Source organism: Mus caroli, chromosome 13, assembly GCF_900094665.2.
Source record: "Mus caroli chromosome 13, CAROLI_EIJ_v1.1, whole genome shotgun sequence".
NCBI classification, from domain to species: domain Eukaryota; kingdom Metazoa; phylum Chordata; class Mammalia; order Rodentia; family Muridae; genus Mus; species Mus caroli.
The window spans coordinates 33,507,626-33,533,707 of record NC_034582.1 but is presented as its reverse complement, the minus strand read 5'-3'; the positions used below and the strand labels follow the sequence as shown (position 1 = coordinate 33,533,707).

Here is a 26,082-nt window from a genome sequence, read left to right as displayed (position 1 = left end):
TGGTGTTCTCTCCACTCCTGTTTTCAGTAAGTTACTGAGATACTGAAGCAAAAGCCCTTCCATACAGTAGCTAGGCGCACAGAGATGCCATAGAAAGATGACAAAATTGAGGTGTGGGCTATATTACATCACAGCCCATCTTATGTCTAGGGTGCATTAGACCCCCACCCCCACCCCCTTCACCAGGCTGAGGGCCTGGGTGTGTCACCGTACCTCCAGCTCTTTGATCTGCTCCAGCAGGTGCTGGAGAGGCATGTTCTTGTCACAGGGGTATTTCTTCCTGATGGAGTCCTGCAAGCCCTTCAGGTAGGCTTCGGTTGACTGGGCCTCTTCAAAAAACTGTTGGGGATGACAACAATCTTCGTCAATGAAAAGGAACTGGAAAAAACGCCAGTGTTGGCTCTTGAATGTCACCCAAAGGCTTGTGTTCGAAAGGCTGGGTTCCTGGGGTGGCACTAATGGGGACAGTGACACCTACAGAAGGGGCATCATGGGTGGTTCGATCACTGGGGTATACCCTCAGAGAGAATCAGGGGACCCTAGACTCCTCATCTTCCTCCCCTGGCTCTCTGGCACTCCCACACACCCCCACTGTGAGTCGCTACCTCTTCACCAACTAGAATAGTGGAGACCATGGACCACAGTCTGGACACAGTCTACAACTGGCAACCAAATCAATGTTTCCCTGGTTATCAACATTTGGTTATCCTGGGTGTTTTGCTAACACTGGGGGAAATCCAACCAAGACGATCATTTAGTAGTTCCGTTTCAAGAACCGTCACCCCCACATAAGCCTCTGCTAAGCGATTAAAGGAAAATATTGAAGCAGAGAACACTCATAGGCTTGGTAGCAGGGTGGGTAAGTGCTAACCATGTTACAAATCTCTCTTCCTGTCAACTAAGGGCAGTTAGTAGGATTTATGCATTATCTGTAAGATCGCTACTTTCCTTCAAAAGCATACTCAAAAGACAAAGTAGTGAGGACATTGCAAATCACGTGATCCCATTAGTCCCAAACCTGTGCAGCATATATGCTTATAAACGCCTCAGCCATACAATGCATGCACATGGTTTAATCTTTTAGACTAGGAAAAGCTCCCTGGAGATCACCCTGGGGTCTGAGCTCCTTGTTTTGTCCATGAGAAACTGAAGCCCAGAGTTGTGACTTGTTCTAAAACTACACAATTACATGGTAATTCCAGAAGGCTGGAGCTGGACTTCATCACTGTTATCAACACACATCTCATGGCTCCATGGCCGCTCTAATATATCTGACAGGGCTGACAAGATGGTTCTGTGGGTAACAACGCCTGTTGCCGTACCTGACAATCACTAGGACCCACATGGTGGAAGAAGAGAGTCAGCGCAAGCAGGTTGTCCTCTGACCTCCACATTCCCATTGTGGCATGCAGCCACCACCACCACACACACACACACAAATGAATGTAGATTTAAAAAAAAAAAAAAGGATGTGTCTAAAAACCTGGAAGTAGGCAGCGTTTTCTTTGAGATGGACATCAATACACTTGGTGATCTGCAGAATCCAGCTCCACTGCGTCTGAAGAGTGTCCATGTATGCCTGAAAGAAGAAAACGCCAAGATGTCAGCCGCCTCATGCCCACTCAGAGGCTCAGAAGGGTGCCTCCTGCACAGACCCCTGAGCCAGACGAAAAAGAGGCCTCTTTATTTCACCCAGTGTCTAGTGATTGGAGACAGAATGTCCCATGTGAGATTTCGTGGTACAAACAGTTCTTACAAGCAGCTACCATCAAAGGGACACCAGTCAAAACAGGTCTTGCCTTAATGGAGTATTTTCTGACCAATCCGAACAGACGTGGTACAGCACCAGTGTGGGATTCCCTTTGGAACTCCAAGCCTGTTCTGAGACAGGAGCTAGGTCACGGGAAGGTGTGACACATCACTGCCATCACCCTGAGTCCTACTCACAGGTAGCAGTCTCCAGCAAAAGACAGAAAGTGCTGCCCAAGAGCTACATCTGGCCCACTGCTTTTATTTATAAATAAAGCTTTATTGAAACATGACCATGGTTGTTTGTTTACACAGTGTCCATAGCTGCTTTTTGTGATACAACAACAAAGTTAAGTAACTGTGACAGAGACCATCTGGTAGAGTCTAAAATATTTCTGGATTTTCCAGGAAGAAACAAAAAGCCAAATCCTAGCCTAGGGTGCTGATCCTAAACTAGAAAATAAAGTTGGCACAGCTTCATAATGGAGAAGAAGCGTTCACCCACAAAGATGTCTTTTACGAAATTTTTTTTTCCTAATGAGAATGTAAATCCCGTGAAGCCTACCTCAATTTTGTCTGAAGCTGGATGCTGATTGAGGACAAGCTGGTCACTTTCTTGTTTAAGCTTATTGAGTTCCTTTTCCTTGACCTCCAGTTGACTCATGCGTATCTGTGAAAAGAAAGGACCAATCCTTACAGCAAGTCACAGTTAGATTTCTGTTACCTTATACTATTTAGAGGTGGCTACGTACCAAACTTCATTTTGGAAACAATTGATGCTGAGGACTCATACTACATTGTCCTCAAGAACCACACCCACTCAGGAAACTAAGGTCCATTAAAGGGCTGATACAAGACTAGGGGTATGACCTGACCAAGACCAATAACGTAATTAATAGCATTGCTGCTGATACATGTTGAACATCCCTAACTCCAAATGCCTGGGATTTACTATTAAAATATACAGAGAGATATTTTAGAGATAGGACCCAAGCCTAAAGATAAAACCTACAGATTTTTGTTTTCTACCCAATATCCTGAAGGTAATTTTATATAGTATTTTGGGGGTCACTGGATTTTGACTGCCACCTGTCACCTGAAGTCTGGTGTGAAATATTCTACTTACAGCATCATGGTGGCACTCAAAAAGTTTCATAGAGAGCATTCTGGATTTCAGATTTTCAAATTGCAGGTGCTCAATAGATAACATGTTCTGATTCCAAATTTCAGGTTTTGTCTAGCACTGTCTACTCTAGGGTTTCTGGATGGACTAGTCTCCATGCTACCCATGAATCACACTCTTCATGGATATTAAACAATGAACCTGGGTGTGGGGGGATGGTTAGCCAGCAATAGCACATCCCTGTAGTCCCTACTTGGTAGGATAAGGCAAGATGATTGAGTTCCAAAATGTAATATCCTTTCTGACTAACAGAGGAAAGCCCTATCTCTTTAAAAAATAAAGGGGGAAGGGCTGGAGAGATGGCTCAGTGATTAAGAACACTGACTGCTCTTCCAGGGGACCTGGGTTTGATTCCTGGCACCCACATGGCAGCTAACAAGCTCTGGCAACTTCAGTTCCTGGGAATCCAGTGCTCTCTTCTGGCAATTCTGAGCACTGCATGCACATGGTACACAGATGCACATGCAGGCAAAACACCCAAACACATAAAATAAAACTAAATAAACCTTACATCACTGAACAGTGTACCCACTCACAAATGGCTGATCAAATTATTTATACCACCCCCTACACACACACACACACACACACAACGCAGGGCATCTTACAGAGAAGGCCTCCTGCTTCTGAGCGATGTTGGTGTTTTTGTCGCTCCAATCATAGAGCAGCTCCTCTTCCTCGCAGTCATTGATCCACATGATCTCTCGAGAGGTGGCCTGGATGATGTTCTGCAGCTGGCGCAGGTGGTCCATCCTCTCGAAGGAGGCTTTCTGCAGACAGGGTTGAGAGCGGCCTTAGGATAACCACAGTAGAATGACACAGCGCTCTCTGCAGACTGTACGGATAAGAGCTCTTTACGGAAACCACCTGAAGCTAGGCATAAACCTCTCAACCTGCTGCATTCACCCACTATAGGACAGAGGCCCTGTCCAAATGGGTGATGCCTGTGGGGCCGTGGTTATCTCAGATTCAGCCACTCCAAACGGTCATTTTCAGCTTTTCTCCTGGTGCTGGAGAAACTCAGGGCCTCCCTCGTGCTGAAGAATCACCCTGCTTTTGAGCAGTATCTCCAGCCTATGAAGATCCTTGACTCAAACAATGATTTGAAGCCAGCCATATGGCTCAGGCAAAACATTTTCTGAACAAGCCTGATGACCGGAGCTCAATTCCCATGACCCACGCAGAGAAGTGACTTTACAAAGTTGTCTTCTGACCACCACATCCACTATAGCATATGCCATCTCCATATACACACACACACACATGCACACACCAACTGTAATAAATTAAAATTTAAAAGCTAATGGTTTGGGTTTAATAACTTTAGATAATTAAGGGGGAACTAGACTCCTAGATAAATCAGGTTTTCTCTCTTGGGTAAGTCAGCCTTTGCCCCCACAAACTTAAAGTTCCAGTCTCATGCTCATCCCAACAGGAAGAAGCCCTATAGCCAGCAAGGAAATATGGAAAAGGTAAAAATAAAATGAGGCAAACGAATAGAAGAGTGGAAATCTCTGCTCTGGGATCAAGCAGCTGACATAGCACCTGTCAGGAGACAATGGTGGGTTCATAAAGATATACGGGGAAAACATCACATGTTGTTTGTGTTTATACTTGTTCAAAGGTCTGCAATCCTTTGTCACTTTAGATGCATCTAACAAGAGTCATTGATGTGAAATTTTAACTCGAAAACAGAACAGTGCTAGGCACTGCCTTCAGAAAACAAAACAAAAAACAAAACCTTGAAACTTCAGTTGTACAAAAGAAAGCCAGCCACAACAAAACTATAATCTATGAACACAGGGGCCAGTGTGTATGCAAGCTCTTTGCTGAACTCTAAGCCAGTGTATGGGTCCCCAAAGATGTTTACCACTTGAGGAACTGAACTGAATTAGCAGAGGCTAAATGAGCTTACCAGCAGGTTTTCATATTCCTCCTCCAACTGGTAGATTGCTGACTTCTCGCGCTGGAAGATAAGAAAATGCAGGTAATTATTTGGTCCCCTTCATCAAGGTCCCCACATCAAGTGTCTCCCCTTCTACGTCTCCTTCCAAGGTGTTGGCCTCAGCTTTCTCATTAAAAAGAAGCAATCTCTCTATTGAGTCTTTTGCCCACAGTGACCTTTCCCCAGCTAGTTTGGAGGCCCCTCCCTGGCCACTTGTCCCTTCTCCACAAGGTAAATACTCTGTCACTTAAAAACTTGTTGAAGGAAATACGATTTAGGATCCTCTGGATCTTAGAACCATGAAGGGGAGAGCTGAGCAGATACTCGAGTGAACAAGAGTAAGGTTTAAATTGAAAAGGCAGGGCAAAGTGAAAATGAAAACGTTGGTCTAAAGAGCACACTTAGTGATTTCATACATGGGGGAGGAGGTAGGGGCGTGGGTGGGGAACAAGCACTGAGATCAGACTACTATCTTATGCCTTCATTCTCCACTCTCCCCAAGTCGGACTTTTTTCCAGCCCAGGAGAGGTATATGAGACACAATTTCCCTCAGGACAAATGTGACTCCATTCCCACCTAGGAGCCGACTCACAAACTCACCAGCTATATAAGCTACATGCTAATCTCATTTTCTTCTGGTAGGTGATGCTTTGCTTTCTGCAGGTAATTCTCTGCCTAGCACCTCTGCAAACACTTATTTATAGACCATAAACTTGTGATACCCTGCATGCGCTTTACATTTGGTTCAGCTCCTTCTCCGGGTCCCATAAATCTCTTTCTGCTTCCCTTTTAGTCAATGGAGTTTGGGGGTTGGTTTTGTTTTAATTTCTAGTTTCTTGGAAAGATAATAATAGTCTCGTGTTTCAGACAAATTTGCCTAAACGATACACCCATCTGTAGACCCCGTGGTGAATATGAGAAGTACCAGGTCCGCTTTGATCTTGTCCAGCTGCCAGCGGTAGTCCCCAATGGTGTTGTGGATGCTCCTGTGGCTATTGATGTGCTGTTCCACTGAGCCAGCGTCCACACCCCAGGCCATCAGGTCCATTTCCTCCTGCAGCAAGAGAGACAGGGAGCACATCCTTTACTGTCCCTCCTCACAACAGATTCCTTTCTCTAGGGCCTTGGGGATCGAGAGAGATACTGTTCCCGGCTCAGCTTCAGATAAAACTCAAAACGCCCAACCACTCAGGAAGCTAAGGCAGGGAGATTACTTGAACACAGGTGTTCAAACCCAGCCTAAGTACACAGCAAGACCCTGTCTCAATTTAAAAAGAAAAGGGGAAGAGGAGGAGGAGGAGGAAAGAAGAAGAAGAAGAAGAAGAAGAAGAAGAAGAAGAAGAAGAAGAAGAAACAGAAACCTTTATGTACCATGTCTGAAGCCAAAATAAAATTTAAAGGGTCGAGATTACCAAATAGCTAATGGGATTCGCCAAATACATCCTCAGTTAGTTTGGCTCCGCCCCAAGATGAACTGAGGAGGAAATTCAGTCATGGGTTCCTTGACATCTAGATCATTCTTCTGAAGAAAGAGAATCTACATAGGAGGATGCATGTGTGGGGGTGGAGCTGGCGAAATGGCTCAGCCGGTAAAAGGGCTAAGTAATTACGCAAGAGTAGTCACTGGATCCTGATTCCCAGAACCCACAGGAGGACAGAGAAGTGAGGCCCAAAACTTGCCCTTTGACCCCCAATACCATGCCCTGCACTCACACACAATAATAATGTTCACACTTTTGAAAAGAGGATAAAAGAAATAGAATGTGAATTTGTATGACTAGATACTAGTCATATGATTATGATACATTGTAAGTACTAATAGACCTTTCTTTTCTTGTTTTGTTTTGTTTCTTTTGCAGGGTTTCTCTGTGTAGCCCTGGCTGTCCTGGAACTCACTCTGTAGACCAGGCTGGCCTGGAACTCATAGAGATCCACCTGCCTTTGCCTCTCGAGTGCTGGGGTTAAAGGCGTGCACCACCACCGCCCGGCTTCTTTATTCATTTTTAAATGCATGTTAGAAGTCATTAATGATACAGTCACACACTGCCTCTGAAGTGAAATCCCTAACCTATGGAAGTTGCCATTGTTCATCTCCTTAAATTATCTTTTGTTTATTATTGCTATATGGGGGATTGAACCTACAGCCTCACTAAAGCTAGCCAAGTGCCCTACCATTCGGCTACATATCCAGCCCTAAGTTATGCTGATGAATGTTATATATTAACTCTTGGCTCAGAAATTCAGCATTTGAAAACTCCCTTTCGAACCGTAAAGACTCTCTGTGGTCCATTTCAAAAGGGAAGACACTGTACAAAGTCAAGATCCTTCATTCTGATTGACGTTGGTAACAACACCAGGATTATGGGTCTACCATTCGATCTTGAAATGTGAAATCCAACTAGATTTATCACGTAAGTCTGAAATTTAAGACTGTTTCACAGTAAGAATCAAGTACAGTGTTTCCTTCTCGGGCACGTTTCATTCCGGTCAAGTCCACCGTCTCTTCCGCCTTTTGCAGGAGCAGATGTAAATTTCTAAATCACCTGTGCCATCTCTCTGCCGTGCCAAGGGCAAACATCCATACTGAGACGGGCAGCAAGAACAGAACTCAATTGTCCTAAGCCACACCCATGTTCTAGTGCCCTTGGCAAGGCTTCAGAGAGGAGCCATTTCAGAGTCCGAGAACTGAAGGTTAGCCCGGACTTTGGCCTTGTCCGGCAACTGCCAGCGTCTGGAAACAGCAGGTGCTACTCTGGGAAGCTAGAGATGACCCAGGGACAGCTCCCATGGCTCATTACCTGCCAGGTGTACAGTATCTGGCTCACCCATCAGCAGAAGCACAGATCAGGGAAACAAAGCCTGGCAGAGAGGTGTGTGCCTGCCTCCTGGCAGGGAGGTGTGTGCTGGGGAAAATGGGTCTCTTATCAGTACAGACCTCAGCTGGGTCTCTTGGGAGTGAGTGAAGAATGCGGGCTATGTGTGGGGGAAGGGAGAGTGAGAAGGAAATGGCCACACAGACCGCCAGGGCAAACCTCCAGCAGGACTCAGACAGCTCTTAGTTTGTTGAGAACTCTAAGCAAGGCTCATTGATGGGTGTCAGAAAAACAAAACAAAACAAAACAACGGACCAATACAGCCACGTGAGAACGCCGTTTCCTGAGGTTTAAAGATGTAGAGATTTTCCTGTCAAATCTTCTTTGCTTCAATTTGTGTGTGTGCTCGCTGTTTGTCCATTTGTTGGTGTTGGAGACCAAGCTCCCTATGTAGCCCAGGCTAAGATGACAGGCATGCGCCACCACACCCAGCTCTACAAAGCATCCTTATACTGCTACACCCACAGCGATACAGAAAATGACTAATTCTGACCTGTCACTTAACTGTCACACTGGCTTAGAAGACATCAGGGGATATGATATCCCATAATTACTTTGGTTCAAAGTTTGTCTTGCCTCCGAACAAGGATCGTTGAAGGTTACAATTCAAGCCCCACGAACTCAAATCGTCCTCAGGCCTAGAGTGTCACTCTCTAAGCTAGGCTTTATGAATACTCTCATGGGCGATCATTTAGCATTTGGGATGTTTCTGTAATAGTTTATGGTCTCTATAGTAAGTCTGTGTGTGTGTGTGTTGGGGGGTAGGGTATAGTAGAATACATTACAATCTCAGGATCTTGGAGGATGAGACAGGAGGATCGCAAGTTCAAGGCTGGCCTGAGCTACAAAGTAAGACCCTGTCTTAAAAATCGAAACAACAAACAAACAGACAAAACCAAATAGGTCTGTAGAGATTTCTCATTGGTTAAGAGCCCTAACTGCTCTTTCAGAGGACCTGGGTTTGATTCCCAACACGCACATGGTAGCTCTCAACCTTCTAGCTCTGGGGGACTTGGGGATTCAAAGCCCTCTTCTGGGCACTGCATGTATGTGGTGCATATATGTATTTATAAAACAAAACAACACACACGCGAAGACAAATACAAAGTAAACATAAAACAATAACTGAATGATTAGTGTCTGAAGGAATCACTGCACAAGAGTACACCCAAGCCTTTTAAAGACTTGGTGTAAGGGGCCCTTCCTTCCCTGTGGTCCTAGATATTCCAGAGGTTGGTCTGGAGAATGCTTGAGTCTACATGTTCGAGACTAGCCATGGCAACACAATTCAACCCAGACTCAAAGAAAAGAGGCATGCTAAAGTGGCTAAGAAATTTTGGAACCACTAAGAAATCGGCCCAACAATTCCTCAAGTTCTTACAGCTTGGCATAACAATCTCCACAATGTACCATTTTAATCCATCCACCTCTCAAAGAAGGATGGCTCATTAGAAGGTTTTCATTATAAAATCCCAACTGCATGATTATGGCATGTTTCTCAGGCCACCTGTTCATTATCGGGCTTAATGACTACATAAAACAACAAAACAGTAATTAGCACTGAAAAATACTTTGTAGGGACTCCAGTGGCAGGGAAAGGATCAGCACATACTTCTTGGGCCATTATTTGACTCCACACCCACACAAGTGACGTGAGACTCACACAGCTGGACAACCAAACTTCAAAAAGCAACCATGGAGCCTAAACCAGAAGACCCAGTGTCACAATGTCTAACACCTCCCACGTGATATTATTTTATAATTTAAAAAAAAATATTTCCACTGTCCTCTCTCTTGTGTTACTATTTCAAACAAGCTGTAGAGGAGTTCTTTTCTTTCTTTTCAGACTATGTGGGACACAGATGAGGTCAATTGCAATGACCCCGTGACTTAGCAGGTTGCTCCCGCTGGACTCTGCCACCGTCTACATCCAGACTACCTAGGTTGGAAGTCTAAGAACAAGCCCTGTAGGGTCACTTACCCTCTGCTGCCTCATCCAACCCAGACACTCGCCCGTGAGGCGTTTGGTGAACTCGTCCCAGCCAGATCCACTCTGGCAAGTGTACCCTCCGGCTCCCTTGGAGCTGGCCCTTCGGACCCGAGGGACGCTGATGGCCTTGTAAAGGGCTCGCATTTGTTCCTGGAGCTGAAGCAGTCTGAAAGGAAAGGAAACAAGTGCTGCTGTCACCAGAAAACAGCCTACAGAAACCTATCCTGAGCAAATGACTGCCTTTCTGGGTTTCCTTTGGGTCAGTCTACAGGGTAAGGAGGCTGTGCTGGAAGGTTTCTTTTGCTCTACCCATGCCTTCCAGCTTGACTGCACGGGAGTATAAATGCTGAGAAGACACTCAGGACCCTTAACATCATAAGAAAGCGTTACTGCCTTGGCCTAACCTGGCAGCCTTTCTTGAGGGTCCTCCTGGGAATTTATCTTTCTAGTACCCTGGGCCTTAGTAGCATGAGAGCAGACTCAGACCACACATCTCTGCTATGAAGTGGTCACTTTCAACTCCAAGGGTCTCACTTGATTAAATAAAGCTTGACATTGGCCTCTTGAAAAGGCAGAAGCTCTACCAGAGGCCTCTGCTGCTGCTGCCTAAATGGAGGGAGGGCTCATGACCCATTCAGTTCTTTAAACCATCCTGGAGGTTTATAGCATTGGGGACTGAGTCCAAAGCTTCCTGCATGCCAGGCAAGAACTCTTCCACGCCCTTTGTCCTTCTTTAAACATCAAAAAACTATGCAATTAATTCATTTTGAGATGAGAGCTCACTAAATTGTCCAGACAGGCCTTGAAGTTTTGATTCTCCTGCCTTGATTTCCCAAACACCATGGATCACACGGCTCTGCTGCCATTTCCAGAAAGAGCTAGAGTTTTTTGAAGGGTCTTTTTTTTGTTGTTGTTTTGGTTTTGCAGGTCTGTTTAATTCTCAGAGCATCTCTGGGTGGAGGTCCATGAAAGAAGAAGTTTGCAGCTTTATCTTTAAACCGGATAAAGCTACAAAATCCCAAGTGAGGGAATTGTTCTTGGGAAATACGTGGGCTTCCTCTGAAGTCACCTGCTGGGGGTCCCCCCTCCGTGCTCTGCAGGCAATACCTTTTCTGATACGCATCACAGGGCTGGCCCATCTGCCTCATCTCCCGGATCAAGCCATCTATGATTTCCATCTGATCGTTGGCTTGTGTAAAATACTCATCCAGCTCTCGGTTCCACGCCAGCTGCATCCCTTCTCCGAATTTCAGTTCCTATCAGGAAGAAGTTGCATGAAAATACGGAAGACCATACGGAAAGATCTCGTGTGCATCAGTGAAAGCAAACCTTCTACTGAAACATGGCGGGGAGCAGAAGCCCCCCAGTCAAACAGCTTGCTCCGAACTGTACTGAGCACTTGAGGGTACACACCTATAACCCCAACCCTTTGGAGGCTGAGGCAGGAAGATCAGGAGTTTGAGGCCTGCCTGTACTAGACAGAGAGACTCTGTCTTAATAGCAAACAAGCAAAAACAAACAAACAAACCAGGGCCTGTGAGATAGCTCAGTACCTGCCGCCAAGCCAGGGGATCAGAGTTCGATGCTCAAGGCCCACATGGTGGAAAGAGAGAACAACTCCTGAAAATTGTTCTTTGACCTCCAGATGCATCCTCCGACAGTCACTCACTCATGATACACAAGCATGTATCATGCCCACCACACCCTTTTACCATGAACTAAAAATATGTATTTTCTTCCCCTCTCCCCTCCCTCCCTCCTCTCCTCCCATCCTTCTCTCCCTCCCTCCTTCTCTACTTCTCTGTACCCTCTTTCCTGTCTAGTTTACTGATAAGAGTTTCACTATGCAGCTCAGGCTGGCCCCGAACTTAGAATCCTTCTGCCTCAGCTTCCCAAGTGCTGGCTGTGATCGTCGCCATGTGTCAGCCTATTCTTTTAAATGGGTACTGTGAGAATCTACTCGGTATCTAAGTTAAGAAATTAGAACATTAGGATAGTCTTCCATAAATAAATAAATGTTTTGGGTCAAAGCATTTGCAGTGTGGCAGGGTCTAGCTATAACCCAAGCATGAATGTCAATCCTGGAGAGAAGAGATCACAATTCCAGTGCTAACAACACATAGTCACTCAGGAAGAAGACAGAAAAGGTAACTACCACCCCATCATTCTCTGGTCAGCTTTTAGAAAACCCAGAGCCACTGTAAGCCCCACAAGCACTTTAAAAGGACTTAGGACCCGAGAGATTGCTCAGTGGCTAATTGAACACACTCTCTTCCGGACGACCCAGGGTTGATTCCCAGCCCCCACAGAGCTGCTCACCACCACCTGGGATTCCAAAGGATCTGACACCCACTTCTGCCCTCAGGAGGTACCAGGCACATGGAGCACAAACATACACTCAGGCAAAACACAGACACCGAAAATAAAAATTAAAAGACTCTCTTAAAAAGCGAGAACTTGCTGGGTGTGGTGAGGCACACCTTTAATACCAGCTGTCGGGAAGCAGAGGCAGGCAGATCTCTGTGAGTTCAGGGCTAGCCTGGTCTACCAAGTGAGTTCTGGGACACCCAAGGCTATTACACAGAAAAACTCTGTCTCAAAAAAACCAAGAGAGTGGGGTGGGGGCGGGGGAGAACTTTAATTGATTAGGTGACTAATCAATTCATGTGATTAGTGGATGAATAGGTTATCTTATGAGTAGGTCTGTTATAAAAGCCAATTTGGCTAGAGTGTTGCGTTCTCTTTGTCTGTTGCCATGTGATGCTTTCTGCCACCTAGGGACTCTGCCAAGAAGAAGGTCATTGCCAGATGCTGCCTTCAGATTGGGCCAGGACCATAAGCCAAAACAAACCTCTCTTCTTTGTAGTTTCCCCAGTCTGTGGCGTTGTTACTAGCAACAGAAAATAGATTAAGATGATATCTCTGTCTCGACTGTTCGGAAAGGACCATCGCTAGACACTCATGATTCGAGAGGCCCAACCACACAGGGGCTGCGATGAGGGCATGAACTCCCCAGAAACCAGCGTGGGCCAGGATCAGACTGGAGAAGTGAGGGGAGCTTACCGGCTGCGCTATCAGCTCCGCCCGCATCAGACAGTCTGAGCAGTTTTGCAGCATTTCTTGGATGGTGTTCTGATTCTGATGTCTAGACATGGTGCCGGTTTGACTGTGGAGACAAAGAAACCCAGACATGAGATGACTTTTATCGATTTAAAAGTAATATCAAACTTTCACAAAGGCTGCGTGTGAAACTGGCACAAAAGTGGTCCTGTGAGCTCAGACGCCACAGTTGTTCACGCGGTGGTTGCCCCAGTAAGTATGTGTGTGAATATATCACCTTTTCCTGACCCATTTGATGACAGTGACCTTTCAACCAAAACATTTCAGTATATATTTCCTGAGAATGAAGACAACAATATAACCAGAAGGCAATGGTCCAAGTCAGGGAAATTAAAATGGTTGCCATACTATTTTCTAATCTATAGAACATTTTGTTTGTTTGAGACAGGGTTTCTCTGTGTATCCCTGGCTTGGTAAACCAGGCTGACCTCAAACTCACAGAGTTCCTTGTCTCTGCCTCCCAAGCTCAAATTTTGGTGTGCTACCAAAATCTCATAGAATTAACCCCAAAATGTCCTTCAAAGCAATTTTCCCTCAGGTCCACATGGCCAGTGACACATGGGCAGCTGGTGATCTCATCTGGCCTGTCAGTCCCTCATCCCTCCTCCCTCCCTCCCTCCCTCCCACAAGCCAAGTTCCCAGCACATGTCCTTCTATGGCCAGCCACAGGAGACAAGAGCAAAGCTAATCCCCCCACCCAGAAAAAACCACACACACATTTTCCACAGTCATACCAAGAAGCTATAAGAGCAAGGACATCTCGGTGTGAAGAAAAAGATGGACCAGCTCTTGAGCAGAAGTTTCTTGCCACAACGAGGCTCGTTCTACGTTCTTAATTTGATGATTATCAATCAAGCCGCAGTCCTGCCTACTGCCACTTGGTTTAATAGAGATGTACAACACATCAATTTATGTTTAACATGTATGAAAATGGTGGACAAATATACTGCACGATGCTGAACTTGGGGATAGAGAGCTAGCTTAGTGGTTAAGCATGTACACCAGTCTCACAGAGGACCCGGATTCGGTTCCCAACACCCACTCTGGGCAGCTCACACGTGAAGTGTCTGTGACTCCAATTCTAGGGGATCAGACGGTCTCTTCTGGCATCCAAGGACACCTGAATATGCTCACACACCCTTTAAATGGGCATCTTTATAGGGCTTTAGAGGTGTCTGGTCCTTCAACCAGCTCCAATAGGCATCTGCTTCTGTCATTTTGATGTCCCTCTATCAAACTGAACTGTGTGTGTCCTTCTACATCTTATTTTAAAGGTTTACTTAGTTGTAACCTGTGTGTACGAGTGTGTGCCTGTGCTCTTGAGTGCAGCTGGCTGAGGAGGCAGGACATCTGATCCCCTGGAGCTGGTCTTACAGGTGGGTGTACACTGCCCAATCCTGGTGCTGGGGACTGACCTTAGGTCCTCTGAGAGACCAGTTAGTGCTCTTAACAGCTGAGCTATCTCTGCACCCACCTCCACCCCACCCTGTATGTTTTAAAGCAAGAATTCTACTGTTAAAAGAAAAGGGATAATGAGCTGGAGATGCAATGCGTAGCAGTAGCCTGGCGTGTACCCTGGGTTACAAGCAAAGCACTGGGGGAAAAAAAAATGCTAAGAAAACAATAGCTATAACATGCCCAGAGGAGGAGGCTCACATGAATATGGGAACCTCTCCCACAGTGCCTGACTACATTATTACCACACCACAGGAAAGCGTTTTCTTTCTTTTTTTTTCCTGCTACTTATTTGGGGTTCCTCCCTGCAAGTAAGGCTCCCCAACAAGCCAGCACTAGCTGAATGTGGGTGAGGATCCCAGCCTTCCCTGGGAACCACTCCCAAATGACGACACTGGCTGCTCGAGGCAGGTCCAGGCAGCACACGGATGGCCTGAGCATCCAGCTGTCAAACCCTGGGCAGCTTCTGGGACTCCTGCACCATGAGTACAAACAGGCTCGCTTGCACTCAGCATTACACAGGGGATCTGGCACGATTCCCGTCCTGCTGGGACACAGACAAGACTACATCTGTTGTCCTAACACGTACAGGATTCCAGCGGCCTGAGAACACTTGCCCAACATACCTGCCAGAAAGCGGAAGGAAACGTAAAAAACTAGGATAAATAAGAAATCACGAAAGTCTTCCGAAAGGCTGGGGTGGGTAGATGGCTTGAGTTCAGGGGTTCAAAACCAAGCTGGGCAACAGTGAGATTCTACATAAAATAAAGAAGGGAGAAATGTAGAAAGGAAAGGAAGGAGGGAATTGGAAAGTCTTGTATAAATACAATTGTTTTTCTTATTTTTCTTCCTTTGTTTTTTTTTCTCCTTTACTCTTTTGGTTATTTGAGACAGAGTTTCTCCCCATAGTCTACATCGTCTCTCTTACTATGTAGCCCAGGCTGGCCTCACTGTCATAGCAATCCTCCTGCCTCAGCTTCCTGAGTACTAGGCTTCCAGCTTGTTTTCTTCATTGAAAGGTGAGGACCTTTCTTCTGAAACACTTGGAAAGTTCTGTTCAGCAAGGTGACTCAAGGGGCGCTGCCCACACAGAATGCCAGTTCTAAGTGCACGAAGGAAGGAGTTATCTCTCCACACAATAAAAGCCAGACTTTCTCAACAGATCTAACAAGGTGTGCCAGGGTAAAAACACGATAAACTCAGCCATAAGGAAGACAGTTAAGGGCCATGGGGTATGGCATGCATACGAACTTTGCATCAGCTTGGCAACTTTCATATAAATCAAAATCTACTTCAGAATAAAAATGGATAAAACAGCAAGTTTGGCTGGTAAAGAATGGGGGTAACATGAGCAAGGTCATGGGTTCAATCCCCAGCATCCCCCCCCCACACACACAGATAGACACACACTACACACTCACACAATACAGACACGCTCACATACCACACACACATGCACTCACTTATACATACTCACACCACACACACACAAAGATAGACACACATTACACATTCACACATACGGACACACTTACCACATACACGCACACTCACACCACATACACATATACACACTTACACCATACACACATATACACACACCACACACTCACACACACAGACACACTCATATACCATATACATACACACTCACACCACACACACAGATAAACATGAACTACATACTCACACAATACAGATACACTCACATACCACATACACACACACTCAGATAGATGCATACTACACACTCACACACATACAGACACACTCACATACCACATATACACACATACACACACACATGCATAGACCACACCACAGACACTCATATACCACATACACACACACTCACACCAACCATGTATATAACACATACACACACACATGCACACTCACACCACAGACACTCCCATACCACATACACACACCACACATACACATTCACACCACACACACACATACCACATACACACACTCACTCCACATACACTCACATACTACATACAGACACACTCACACCACACACAGAGACCACATATACCACAGGGGCAGGAAGTTCAAATTCAATTGTGAATAAATGTATCCAAAGTGACGTACACATTTTAAGTCAATTTACAAGATGAAAATCCTTGAACAACAAAACGTAGTTCTGGATCTCCTGAAAGCTCACTACTAGCGGATGCCAGTGGACACTCACAGATGAGCTGCCTCCAGGGACGGGGAGCAGGGACAGCCACACACTTGGTCAGGACATTGGGGGCTGCCCCCTTTGTTATCCCCCCCACCCCCAGTTTTGGAAAGCAGTTCTGTCACTAGACATCCACTGGATTCCACAGAAGACATCTTCCCCTCTTCCCTGCCCACACGTATCTGCCTATTCTTGGAAAAGGAGAATCCATGTGTTATTAATTCTAAAGGGACTTCAGCCTTCACTAAGGGCCTGGCATGCTCACCACCTCCACTTGATACACTAACCCTGTGTTTTTGCCTGCTTCATAACAGATGAAGAAGAGAGATACACAAAAATCAAGTTTCTTTAAGACTGGGGGGGGGGGGAAGGACTGAATTGAAAAATGAAAGGAAGGACTCTGCCATTGCTACTTGTCCATCTTCCTATTTCACCTTTCTCTAAGTGGCTGAGTGCTGACTCTCCACGGGATGTCTGAAACCTTGAAAAGTATTGACGTCTATGTGTTGTTCATCTTTATGTCATGCGCAGGGTGCAGATCCCTCACAAGAGCTGGGGAATGACTTCAGGGAACGCACTACTCTCTCTTTCTTTCTCTCTTTCTTTCTTTCTTTCTTTCTTTCTTTCTTTCTTTCTTTCTTTCTTTCTTCTTTCCCTTCCCTTCTCCTTTCTTTCTTTTCCTTTCTTTCTTTCCTCCTTTCTTTCTTTCTTTCTTTCTTCTTCTTTCCCTTCCCTTCTTCTTTCTTTCTTTCTTTCTTTCTTTCTTTCTTTCTTTCTTTTTCTTCCTTCTTTCCTTTTCCATCCCTCCTCTTTCTTTCTTTCTTTCTCTTTCTCTCTCTCTCTTTCTTTCTTTTTCTTCCTTCTTTCCTTTCCCATCCCTCCTCTTCCTCTCTCTCTCTCTCTTTCTCTCTCTCTCTTTCTTTCTTTTCTTCTTCCTGTATTCCACTCACCAGCTTGGGCTCATGCTTACTCTGTAACCCAGGCTAGACCCTTTAGGTCTCCTCCCTCTACCTGTGTGGCAGGTGACAAGGCTATGCCACCACACCCAGTTTCTGTGGTGATGGGAATTTATCCAGAGCTCTGGGCTAGGCAGGCAATCTGACGACTGAGCTTCAACCCCAGCTCAAAGTGGGAGGTTTATAAACCACACTCAGGATTGAGCTAGCAAGCACTGAGCATCTAAGGTTCCATTTTAAAATGTGTGTTATTTTATAGACAAAGAACATAAAAAATGCTTTGGGGTGGGAGAGAAAAGCTCATTCGGGTTAAAAAAAAAAAGACCATTGACTTCTAAGATAAAATTAATAGATATTCCTGGGAAATTAAAGAGTCATCCTTGGAAGAGCAGCTCTTCTGACATGTTTCATCCTCAGACTCAGACAAATGACTCAGCCTGCACAGAACCTGCCTGCACAAACATTTTTTTTTAAAGAATTCATTCTAAAACTTGTTTAAACAAGAATGGCTCTAAGCTTCTGTAAAAGGCTCCCTTCATCAGCGGGTAAAGGGAAAAAGCGTTCTGGAGTTAAATCCCAAAGCAGGTCACGGTCATCTTTGTGAGCAGCAGCCAGCCAGCCGCACTTTACCTCAGCATGCTCAAACGGCATTCCTCTCAAAGAAAGAAAGAAAAAAAAAATCCCAAGATGAGCTGTCTTAAAGCATTTGCTGAACATCTGCTGACAGAATAGTATAGAAAGGAAATTTCGATGCCTGGACTGCAACATTATGAGGTAAAAATGCTTTGTTTTACAAAACTGCATAATAACCTTTACTGCTCACTAGCCCCCATGCCATCTTTCTGCATTTCTGTCTGTGTGCACACATTCTTTTCCATGGGTCACATCTTCCCGTCCTCTCTTTTCATCTCTCTCCCTTCTTCCTTTGGGCTGTTTGGAGTCATGTATGTGTGCCCAAAATAAAAGAATATGTCTCTCTGTATTCAGGCTCATTAAACAATGCCTCATACCCCCACCCCCTCAAAAAACAAAACAAAAACAAAAACCCTCAGTAAATGTCTGTTGGAAATTATAAATACATAATGCTTTAATCTTAAAGCCTAATCAATTCTCTCTTTATAATTTTTAAAGTGTTTTTTGTATATCATACATTGTTAGGTTTCTTAGTTTTTTGGGTTTTTTTTTAAAGAATCTTAAGTAAAATGGAAAGAAAGAAAGAAAGAAAGAAAGAAAGAAAGAAAGAAAGAGCCTAATTTTACCTCATATAAGGTTGATCCCAGCCATCAGGTGAGTTGCTGGGTGCCCCAAGAATGCCTCTTCCCCAGGGCTTGCCTGCTCACTCTGCCCCCACTTCTCTTGAACTTATTCACACAGGTGTGGCTACCCCTACTACAGGCATCTAACAACATACAGCTCTGTACACTGCAGGTGCCCAGGGCCTGCTTGTGTGGCTCAGTAAATCGGAAGAAAAACAAAGGCAAGCACATGACCATTTGATGACATTAAACAGGTCGCCCTGATTTAGGAGCTCAACCTATGAGTACACCCATGCCAGTCGCTGATCCCACCCAAATGAGTGAGTAAAGCTCTCTTCTCCTGTAGATTTAGATGAGCAGGTCTCCTCTGACCTTAAATTTTGCACCCATATAAGAATTGTGGCTGCTGTGTTGGTGGACACCTTTAATTCCAGAACTGGGGAGGCAAAGGCAGGCAGATCTCTGTGAGTTTGAGACCGGCCTGGTCTGGTCTACAGAGCTAGTTCCAGGACAACCATAGCTACACAAAGAAACCCCTGTCTTGAAAAACAACAAACAAACTAACAAACAAAAACATGGAGGCAGCATTCCATATGCTGGGTGGCTGCTGCAAATGAAGGGACAAACTGGCCACACTGCCACAACCTTCACAGAGACCCCAAGGCTGGCACAGTGGAGCTCACAACCAGCTTTAACCATGCAGGAGTGACACTCAAGCTGTTTGCCTGATTGCCTGCATCTCCAACCGGTGGGAACACCCACCTGCAGGGGTGGGGCAGGGCTTCAGCGTGCAGTTAGGTCTACAGGGTGAGGAAGAATTGAAGCCCAGCGGTCTGTCGGTGGTGGCTGCTCCTGCGGTTAAGACATTGTTCTGAAATTTCCTTTTTGTGTTTCTGTCTTTGCCCCAAGCTGTTATTTTAAGGACAGTGTGGAGAGAGAGAGAAAAAAAGTAGACACAGACCTAAAGGAAACCAAGGAAGTTATTGCGGACTCACACATTAAAATTGTGCAGTGTACTTGTGAATATATACAATTTTATGCTGTACTGTAGCCATTAAAGGAAATTTATATTTTAATGGGAAAGGGTGGGGAGGTACAGACTAGGCATAAAGTATGGGGTATTTTCAGGAGTCCTGTAAGACTCAAAAGCACTCTTTCAGGCAATTAAGTGAGAATGATCAATTTTAGTAGTATAAAAGAAAGAGTAAGAAAACTCAGAGAAAGATGTCTTCCTTTTTTGTTTTTATCGTTTAGTGGAAATGTCACCAAAATATTTGTTTCGAACAAATTCAATGCCAAAACAAAGAACTCTGTTTTGAAATATATTCTTGTGCAAAACTTTACACTTGTTTTACTGGACCTCACCAAAAAAAAAAAAAAAAAATCATCTACACATTGTCCTGCCATCGCTGAAAACATCCTTCTCTCCCCNNNCCCCCCCCCCCCCCCCCAAGACGGCAGATAAAGCTGTTTGTCACAAAGCTTGTTTCCAAGCCAAACCTTCAATTGCTTGTGGCCACTCTTCTCTAAAGGGCCTTGTTGTCGTGATGAAATATAGTTCTCATTCATGGTGGCAAAGTATGTGAATCCCTCCAACCGGACCTGTCTGTGCTGAGATATAGATTGTGGGTCTTTGCTAGCATTATTTAGGATGTTGCTTCCAAGGACGGCTCAATGTCTTAGTGTCTTGGTCTTGGGAATCTCCGGGGCTGTGGCTTGAACGCCAGCACCACAATTAACCATTTTCAGTTTTTAAAAGAGTCGGGGCCACTGGGATCCATTAGGATGGAGAAGGAGAAAGGCTGAGCAGGGAGCAGAGATCCCAATTACTCCCACAGACTGAAACGCTTCTAAAATTTTCTAGAAGTTTCTCCTCTGGAAAGACTGGTTTCCCGAGTCAGGTTGGACTCTCAAAGTCACACCCAAGTTCTCTCTGCTCCACCTTAAGAAGTCAGCACTGAGCCATCAGAGCATCAGCACACCTCTTCCCAGGACGTTTCAGTCCTGGACTACAATGAAACCAAGCCCACGTTTAGAAAAAATAAACTACAGTCGAAAGCTGTTTTGTCCTATTAAATAGCAATCAGACAGCATAATACAGAATCAACAATTAGTCTACGTAATGCAGACTCATGTTGGGTGGGGTTTTCTAAGCACATGAAACTCTTGCTAAGGGTATTAATAAAACAAAGCAATGCATCAAAAAATACGTATCTCACCGAATGCAGAATGAGGCTGAAAAAGAATTACAAAGAAGTAGAGATGTACTGGCTAGAAAAGGGTTTTCAAATAGAGAAGATGAGCTCTAACGACAGAGCTTTTCTCAGATGGTGAGATAACCTGGATAATAAATTCAACCACTTGTTAGCTGTGAGACCTTGGGCAAAGTGGTTTGGTTTTTTTGTTTGGTTGGTTTTGGTTTTTTGTTTTGTGTTTTAACTATTTTAACCTTAGTTTCCCATTTGTAAATTGGGATCTTGGTTGTGAGGGATGAGATTAAATGAGGTTTGCATAATATCTGATTTATCACAGGTGTCTGGCAGGGCATGGGAACTATCATTAACCAGGGATCTGACCTTTTATAAAGTATACAATTTACCCAGGTTTAATAACAATGCCAGTGTTATCTGTTGTGAGTTGAATTTGCCTGGACCTTTTTCTACCATTGTTTCAATATGCATCCTGAGTTACCTAGGCTCTGAGCTGTTAGTGTCCTTGGAATGTCTCACAGCCAGGTGTGGGCTGAAGCTGTCAGCACACCTGGGCAGTGTCTACTTTCCCATCCCACTGCACCTGCCACACCCAGACTTTCCCCTCATCCTCCTGCGGTAGAGCAAAGGCCATCTCACCCAGATTTCTGGCAGGCTGTGCACAAAGCAAGACCCTCCACTGAGCTGTCACAAGAGAGCCACCCTGCTGAGGCTCAGTGACCTTTGCCGGGAGGAGACTCTGGTGGCAATGAAAACCTGTCATGGATTCCATCACTAGCCAAGCCCCTTCACTAGGCTTTCCTGAGATCCTTCCTCCATTTCTTACTGCTTTCCACTCTTCAATGCGTGTTCACCAAGGAGCCCACTCTGCAGACCTCTTGAACTTTCCCGTGTTCTTGTCCATCCTTGTATATCAGCCGAATTACTACACAAAGTAAACACCACTCTAAAAAAAGTAAATAAAGACTCACTAAAGCCTCCATGGCAGATGCTATCTCTACTTGTGAACGCTCTGAAGCTGTGTGTGTATGTAAGCCAAGGCCTTGAGATCACTGGGCAAGCACTAGGCTTGGCTATACCTTCAATTCTACTCTTTGTACGTTGTACTTGTGTGGTCTCAGAGTACACACTCCTCTCAGATATTTTTGCTCATTTCACCTTAACTTTCCATAAACTCCATGCATGTAGGCAGCAGATGCTCAGAAGATGCTAAGTCAATGAAAGGACATGGAAATTTTACATACATCAACAGGTCTGTCCAGTCTAAAAGTCAACTCAGGGGGAGCCGAGTGAGGCTGCGTGGTCCTCAGCACTCTATTCACTCCGGAGTTTAGAGGCTTGCTCTTGCTAGTTCTGATTTTCTTTATTATTATTGTTGTTGTTGTTTATTAATTATTATTTTGTTTTGCTCTGCTGAGAGTGTAGTGTACTAAGCAAGGGCTCGTCCCTTGAGCATATTCTCAGGCCCTGTTTTGGCTTTGAAGTAATGAGATCTGGACAAGAACAAGCCTTAACAACTACAGCCACATATTTCTGATGCTTACTGCCTACCGCTTTGAATCCTACAAAAATCTACCCTTTGGTCGGTGATAGAGCTGAGTGTGAGCTCTGGTTACTTTGGTGACGGAAAATACTTTGGTGGTTAGCATTTTATGTAAGCTACAAGAAAGTACTACAGAAATTCTGCTTTGACTGAAAAGAGCATTAATATGACGTCTTATGCAAAGAAAAAAAAAACTCTAAAGTTTCTTTTCAAACTTCCTGCCTTTTATATTACCAAGCCTGTAAGACTTACTATTTCTTAAGTGGAACACAAGGAAAAGTTAAAGTGATTATAGATCCCATCTAACCTAAAATAAAGACACACAGAGCAGGTGGTGATGGGGGGGGTGGGGGGGGGTGGGGGAGACGGCCTTACAGTGAACACGTGATCTCAAACTGTTCTGAAAGTGGCCAAGAGTTAGTTGTGGAAAAGACACAGAGGAGACACATTTCCCGGTGATTTCAACAGCAAAAAATAAGATCTGAGTTCTCTATCAAGACTTGTTTACGTAAAGAAGAGTTACACACACTTATTTCAGAAATTATTTCATTTGTATCAATTCAACCCATAGATTCAAATAATTTAAAATTCAACTAGTAGTTTCCATGCTGATTTTTGTAGAGAGAGGAGGAAAAAAGCCATGAATATTATTTAACCATTCACTTAGCAGAGGTTCTCAACTCTCTTGGGCAGACAGGGCCTCCTACATCTGCAAAACATAAGAGATGACCAAACAGCTCCCTTCATACAAAACTAAAATGTTACCAGAAAAACAGGTCCGGGGACACGGCCTGACTCTCTGCTTAGTCTCCATGAACTGAAAATGCAGAACTCAGCACTCATGGGCTATTTTCTATTGAGCACTATGACAGGTCCAACGGGCTGGGGGCGGGGGGGGGGGGGGGGGGGGGGGGGGGGGAGGACTCTATCACCTGGGTCCCAAGAGAATGACAGCCTCTGAGTCACTGGCCACCTCTGACAACCTGCAGGGCCACTGACTAACGTCAATCCTTAGGGGGGAAAATCCTTTCTCAAAGTGAGGTCATTTCCCACTTCTGTCTGTTTTGCCTTCTGGAAGATATAAAGCTTGACAGGTTTAGAAACGGACTTTAGGGGGGGAGGACACAGAAATATTGAAGGACAAAAAAATATCGTTTTTCTCCAAATTGTTTTAAGGAAGAATCCTAATAAGACATTTATCTTTACACAGCTCCCATATTAGTGAATAAATTTAAAATATTGCTTCTCTATAAGATGATAAGGAACCAAGGAAGTAAATTAACCAATTACTAGGCACTGATAGCTGTTACTGTAAGAGGGCTGAAGGTGTAGGTCAGGAGTAGAATACTTGCCTACTGTATGTAAGACCTTGGGTCTGATTCCCAATAAAGCAAAAATAACAAATGCTAAGAAACCTAGGCTGGTAGAATCAGACTAAATAGATTAATAATGACAATAACTTGGTTCATAAAGTGTTGAAAAGAACTGCTAAAGAATTCTTCCATATTCTGATCCAGACTTTAATTATGTAATCCACACATTGAAAAGAATAGGCTACTGAATTCCGGGAAGGCTAAGACACAAAAGTACATTTGAGATTCTGGTTGCTCGCCAAAATTTAAAATATACTTTAAAACCAAGTTTTTAAACTTGGTGTTGCCGGACACAATCGTTCCTCAAAATCTCGGGGCACAATTTGTTAAGAAAACAAAGATCTCTAATGAGAAAAGGTATCCTGGTACCTGAGAAATAAATAAATTTAAACAGAAAACGAGTTGCAACTTGAAGGACTGTCCGGTCTCTAAAACTGCTTGCAAAACAAAAAACGCCATCGGAGCCATTAGGTTTCTCCTCCTCCGCCTGCGGCCACTGCGCTGCGAAGTATTAAGGTAGTGGGGCGGCCGCCTCCAGAGGCGCGACCAGGGTAGGGCTGGGAAGGGGCGGATCGCAAAAGTCTCACGGCTCACGTGGGCTTGCAGAAAGCAGCTGTGGGGACCGTGTGAAAGGATGCTCATTACCTTCTCCCACCCACCAGTGACTCCCTCGCTGTATTTACCCAACTATCCCGGGAAGAGGACCCAGCCCTTTGTGCCGTGGGTTCCTCCGCAGCTCCTAATCCTGGGCGCCACAGTGCTTTCTCCAGGGTCACCCTCTCAGCCAGAGCTGGAGCCCATTCTATACAGATCAAAGAGATGACTAATACTGAGCCCAGAGCCACAATTACTACAAAGTCTCCAGGAACCTAGGCCAATTTGTTTTTTAAAGGTGCGGAGACTCTGGTGCGATCCCAGTGACCAAGTGGCCGGAGTGGGGAAAGGGGAGCGAGCGGAACAAACCTGTCCAGGCCAAGTTTGCAGCCGGTGCCCAGAGGCCATCCCTACAAAGGAACCCATTTGCGTGACAGGGGACTTTCAGGTCCGGTGGAGGGCGCAACTTCCATGCAGATACCCTCGGGTGGCCAAGTAACCTAAGGGCCTCCGCCGCCGTCGCCCTGGGGTGACCATGAGTTGCAAGTCCTGAGTCCCTCCGAGGCCACCGGGCAGCAAAGGGAACTCCACCCCTTCACAAGTTTTACTTTTCGTTAGTTTGAAAGCTGGGTTTTGTGGCCGCAGCTCCGCCTAGCCCGACCTCCCACCTGCGGGCTGGAGCAAAGGCAATCACAACCGGGTCCACTTTGCAAGGGACAACCGGGGGTGGGGAGGAAGAGGGTACGACCAAGGAGAGACCAGCGTCCCTGCCGTCCATTGCTCCCCTACACAGTGGAGGTGGAAAGGAGCCGCTTCTAGGATAGAAGCGAGGTGAGGACCGTGGGACTCTGAGCAGGCTCACGGTAGGACTGTCGCCTGGGTCCCGGCACACACCCAAGCTCCCTGTTCTCAGTGGCAAGCGCTAGGCGTAGGGACACCCGTTCCTGCGCTTCCGTGACCTGGGGCAAAGCACTTTCCTCGGCCTAGACCTGGGTTTCCTGGTCGGCCCGGGAGGCGGGCCACTACCGCACCCAAGATTTGGGACTGAGCTAGGTGGCGGCGGGCTGGTACCCACCAGTAGCCGTCGGAGTTCTGGTCGTTGACCATGCAGCGCCGGGAGTGGGAGTGGTACGTCCTGCTGGTGCCCCCGCCGCCGCCACCGCCGCCACCGCCGCCGCCCCCGCTGTAGGTCATCTCGTAGCGCAGGTCGGGGCCGGACTCCGCGCGGGTCATGCGACCCAGCGTGTTGATCCGCGGGTGGGAGCCGCCGTTGCAGCTCATGTCTGCGGTCACTCAAGAGAGCCGCTCAGCGTCGCGGCATACGCGAGGCGTCGCCTCGGAGCACGCGAGGGACTCCCGGAGAGGAGCGCGGAACGCGGAGGACTGGCGAGGGCTCAGCGCTCCAGCAGGGCGGAGACGGGGACGGCGACTGGCTAGGCGCGGGAACCGGAGTGGAGCTGTGGCTCGGAGGGCAGCGAGGGCTCAGAGGAGCTGGGTCGCGCCTGGGTGTTGGTGTTGGTCGAGGCGGCGCGAGTCTCCTCCCCGCTGGCACCCGGCGCCCAGGCCACACCTGGTCGGCTTCTTCCCAGGGCGAGGTGCGGCTGCCTCGCCTCCCCCGCCCTCCTCCTTCCCTCCCTCCCCCCC

General features: G+C 45.9%; 1 protein-coding gene across 3 annotated transcripts in view; it reads right to left on the bottom strand.

The window, feature by feature from the left end:
- Positions 1-26,037, bottom strand: part of Dsp (desmoplakin) — a 45,651-nt gene extending 19,614 nt beyond the window's left edge. For 2 of the 3 annotated variants that reach the window (XM_029468338.1, XM_029468339.1), the window contains exons 1-10: positions 25,514-26,035; positions 12,804-12,906; positions 10,848-10,996; positions 9,732-9,906; positions 5,803-5,931; positions 4,848-4,898; positions 3,541-3,702; positions 2,315-2,419; positions 1,484-1,579; positions 214-339 (exon numbers count right to left, since the gene is read on the bottom strand). In XM_029468338.1, the coding sequence (XP_029324198.1) occupies positions 214-339; positions 1,484-1,579; positions 2,315-2,419; positions 3,541-3,702; positions 4,848-4,898; positions 5,803-5,931; positions 9,732-9,906; positions 10,848-10,996; positions 12,804-12,906; positions 25,514-25,719 (1,302 nt within the window). In that variant the 5' untranslated portion in view covers positions 25,720-26,035. Of the gene's footprint in view, positions 1-213; positions 340-1,483; positions 1,580-2,314; positions 2,420-3,540; positions 3,703-4,847; positions 4,899-5,802; positions 5,932-9,731; positions 9,907-10,847; positions 10,997-12,803; positions 12,907-25,513 lie in introns of all 3 variants that reach the window. The other variant, XM_021180003.2, reaches the window with a different exon arrangement.
- Positions 26,038-26,082: the final 45 nt, after the last annotated feature.